Source organism: Sorex fumeus, unplaced genomic scaffold, assembly GCF_029834395.1.
Source record: "Sorex fumeus unplaced genomic scaffold, SorFum_2.1 ptg000048l, whole genome shotgun sequence".
NCBI lineage: Eukaryota > Metazoa > Chordata > Mammalia > Eulipotyphla > Soricidae > Sorex > Sorex fumeus.
In genome coordinates, this window is record NW_026606105.1 from 2,813,031 (window position 1) to 2,816,633 (window position 3,603).

General features: G+C 43.4%; 1 protein-coding gene across 1 annotated transcript; it reads right to left on the reverse strand.

Annotated features, from left to right (window-relative positions):
• Positions 1-2,036: 2,036 nt before the first annotated feature.
• On the reverse strand, positions 2,037-2,969 carry LOC130032468 (olfactory receptor 2A2-like). The gene has a single exon (XM_056124026.1). The coding sequence runs from the start codon at positions 2,967-2,969 to the stop codon at positions 2,037-2,039; it is 933 nt and encodes a 310-aa protein (XP_055980001.1).
• Positions 2,970-3,603: the final 634 nt, after the last annotated feature.

The window sequence follows — 3,603 nt, forward strand, 5'->3', positions numbered from 1 at the left end:
TGCTCAACAATTTGAGCTCGGTTTGCAACCTGCTATCTACATAGCTGCATAAAATTGTCCTTTAAAAGAAACATCAAGGTTTTAGAGTCCACGAGACAAAACAGTGTAGATCTTAGAAAATTTTGGGACAAGCTATGTTTGCCCAGGAGGACAGTAAACATGTGCCCAGGAAAGAATAGAATAAAACACTGCAGGATTTATATATTTTTAAAATTTTTTTATTTGTTTAAATTTTATTTATTTATTTATTTTTTAATAGTGAGGCACCATGAGGTACAGTTGTAGACTTACACATTTTTGTGCTTGGGTTTCAATTATACAATGATCAAACACCCATCCTTCCACCAGTGCGCATTTCTCACCACCTCGGATCCCAGCATTCCCTCCCCCCCCCCCCCAGCCCCTATCCCACCCTGCCTCTGTGGCAGGGCATTTCCCTCTCTCTCCTTTTGAGTGCCATGGTCAGCAAAAGAGGCATTGAGTGGCAATCATGCTTGGTCGACAGTCTACCCTCAGCATGCTCTCCCATCATGGGCGGATCTTCCCAACACCCTTTATTTGGTGTTCCCTTCTCTTTCTGAGCTCCCCCTTCCCCTAACATGTGTGGTAACTGTAGGATTTTTAAATGGGAGGATAAAGTAAAGAAAAGTCCTCCCGTTGTTCATTGATTTGCTCGAGTGGGCCCAGTAACGTCTCCATTTTTGAGACTTGTTGTTACTGTGTTTGGCATATTACTATATTCGGTAGCTTGCCAGGCTCTCTGAGAGGGGTGGAGGAATTGAACCCAGCTCAGCTGGGCTGGTTGCGCGCAAGGCAAATGCCCTACCTCTGTGCTATCGCTCCAGCCCTAATGGGGGGATAATATCGGCAAAACTTGAATGAGAAATTTTCATGGTTTTACTCTATACTTTAAAGGTACCTGCCATTTGGCTGTGTGAAATATCTTAGCTCTGCTCTTAATGTACCCATTGACTTTTTATTTATTTATTTTTTTTCTTTTGGGGTCACACCTGGCATTGCACAGGGGTTATTCCTGGCTCATGAAGTGAGGAATTACTCTGGGAGGTTCTCAGGGGACCATATGGGATGCTGGGAATCTAACCTGGTCAGGTGCATACAAGGCAAATGCCTTACCTGCTCTATTATCGCTCCAGCTCCCCCAAAGACTTCTGATGTAATTATGTACTGTACTCAATCTGTCTACTTAAACAATAAATCCTGACTTGAGAACCAGAGCGAGGAAGCAAGAAGATATTACGCTGAATAAATGGCCAGCCTGGGAGTTCACTGATAGCTACACAGGTTACCCTAATCTTGGACGTTCCTTGTGGGATTGCTCATCTCTTTGTGTATTTGCTGGTATCATTTTCTGTGGCTGACCCCCATCTAGACAAAGGTTGAAGGCGGTAATCAGATTGGCTTTATTGTGGCAAATTGCTATAAATTCCCATCAGTGTTCTGGGCCAGGAGAGATAGAAAATATTTCTAAGGAAAGATATCTATGATAACTCACAGATAATCAACTCTGTTCTTTCTTCAGAAGGAACATGGAAGTTGACAGTTTTCTCTTGACCATGCCGTATTGGACCAGGGAAGCAATGCAGAGGGGAGATTACAAACCATGAGTTTCTCTGTCCATTAACCCTATTTATTATTGACATTGTTGGTTGCCTGGATATAGCTAGTTTCTGAAGTTTTCATGAAAGAAATTTGGTTGTTATCTCAGCATAGAAGCAAATCTAGAATTCCTTATTTCACAATCATGCTCTTGGATAATTCTTCACCTGTAATTATGACTTCTGTAATTGCTTTTTTTCTTTTTGGGTCACTCCTGGCAATGCATAGGGGTTACTCCTGCAGGAATTACTCGTGGTGGTGCTCTGGGGACCGTACGAGATTCTGGAAATCGAACCTGGGTTGGCTGCATGCAAAGCAAACGCCCTACATGGGTGCTATCGCTCCAGCCCCTGGAATTGTGTTTTATCATCCCAGTAAACACGTTATTGAAGAAAAAAACTACACTATGAAAGTTTGTTTTATAAAGTCCTCTGTTTCTGCAATACTTTCTTGAAGGCAGCCTTCACCTGCGCATTTCTCAGACTGTAGACAAGAGGGTTCAGCAGCGGATTGAAGAGGGTATAGAAAAGAGAAATGATTTTATTCTGCTCATCATGCTGACCATTGTCTGGGACCAGATACACCGTCATGGCTATTCCAAAGTAGAACCCAACCACGCAGAGATGGGAGGAACAGGTGGAGAAAGCTTTCTTGCGACCATCCTTTGACTGGATCTTCAGGATGGCCCAGAGGATGTGCATATAGGAAACGAGCATTAGGGAAAGGGGTCCAACTAAGATGAACACACCTCCAGCAAAGACAAATGTTCTGTTGAGTGAAGTGTCACCACAGGCCACCTTTAGGACAGCGAGGATTTCACATAAGAAGTGGTTTATCTCCTGGGACCCACAGTAAGGAAGTCTCAGGAAGAAAATTAGATTTCCTATGGCCACTGAAAAACCACAGGACCAGGAAATGATGGCCAGGACCTTACACTTTGTCCAACTCATGATAACAGTGTATTGGAGGGGGTGGCAGATAGCCACATATCTATCATAGGACATCACCACCAAGATCATGCACTCTGTAGAAGCAAAGCCCAAATATAAGACCATCTCCATAGCACAAGAAACAAAGGAGATCGTGTTTTTGTGTCTTATTAGGTTCTCCAGCAATTTGGGCAAATTGCTGGAAGCGTAGGATATGTCAATGACGGCCAGATGAGACAGGAAGAAGTACATGGGTGAGTGCAGCCTGGGGTCCAGCCAAATGAGTGCCAAGATCATGCCATTCGCCAACAAGTTTGACATGTATAACAGGCAACAGATGCAGAAGAAGAAGACTTCCAGTTTTGCACTGAGCTGAAATCCCACCAGGATGAAATCTGGGAACCATGACTGGTTGCCTCCCATTCCTGAATGACAGTGTAAGCGCTCAAGTGTGACAGGATGGTCAGTCTGGAGATGAATGAGAATTAGAGTTATTTATGTTAAAGCAAACTCTGAAGGTGCTTGCTCACTGAATAATGCTTAGCTCTGATTTTCCCCATTATTTCTTTTTCTTTTGGCTGTCATTTTTAAAAAACTTGGGCTGGAGCGATAGCACAGCGGTAGGGCGTTTGCCTTGCGTGCAGCCAGCCTCGCCGACCCAAGTTCGATTCCTCTCCACCCCTCTTGGAGAGCCCGGCAAGCTACCGAGAGTATCTCGCCCACACGGCAGAGTCTGGCAAGCTCCCCGTGACCTATTCCATATGCCAAACACAGTAACAACAAAGTCTCCAATGGAGACGTTACTGGGCCCGCTGGAGCAAATCGATGATCAACGGGAGGGCCTTTCTTACTTTTACTTTTTAAAAAACTTAATTATATTTACCATATTTACCATATTCATTACAGATATAAGCAATCTGTAAACATTTCACTAAGTGGTTTTTCAACTTTGTTTTATGATGTCTTTTTCTTTGTATTCAAGTATTCTAAGTTATTTTTTGGTGGAGGGCCTACATTTGGCAGTGCTCCTGGAAACATACATTTTGACAGGGATTAA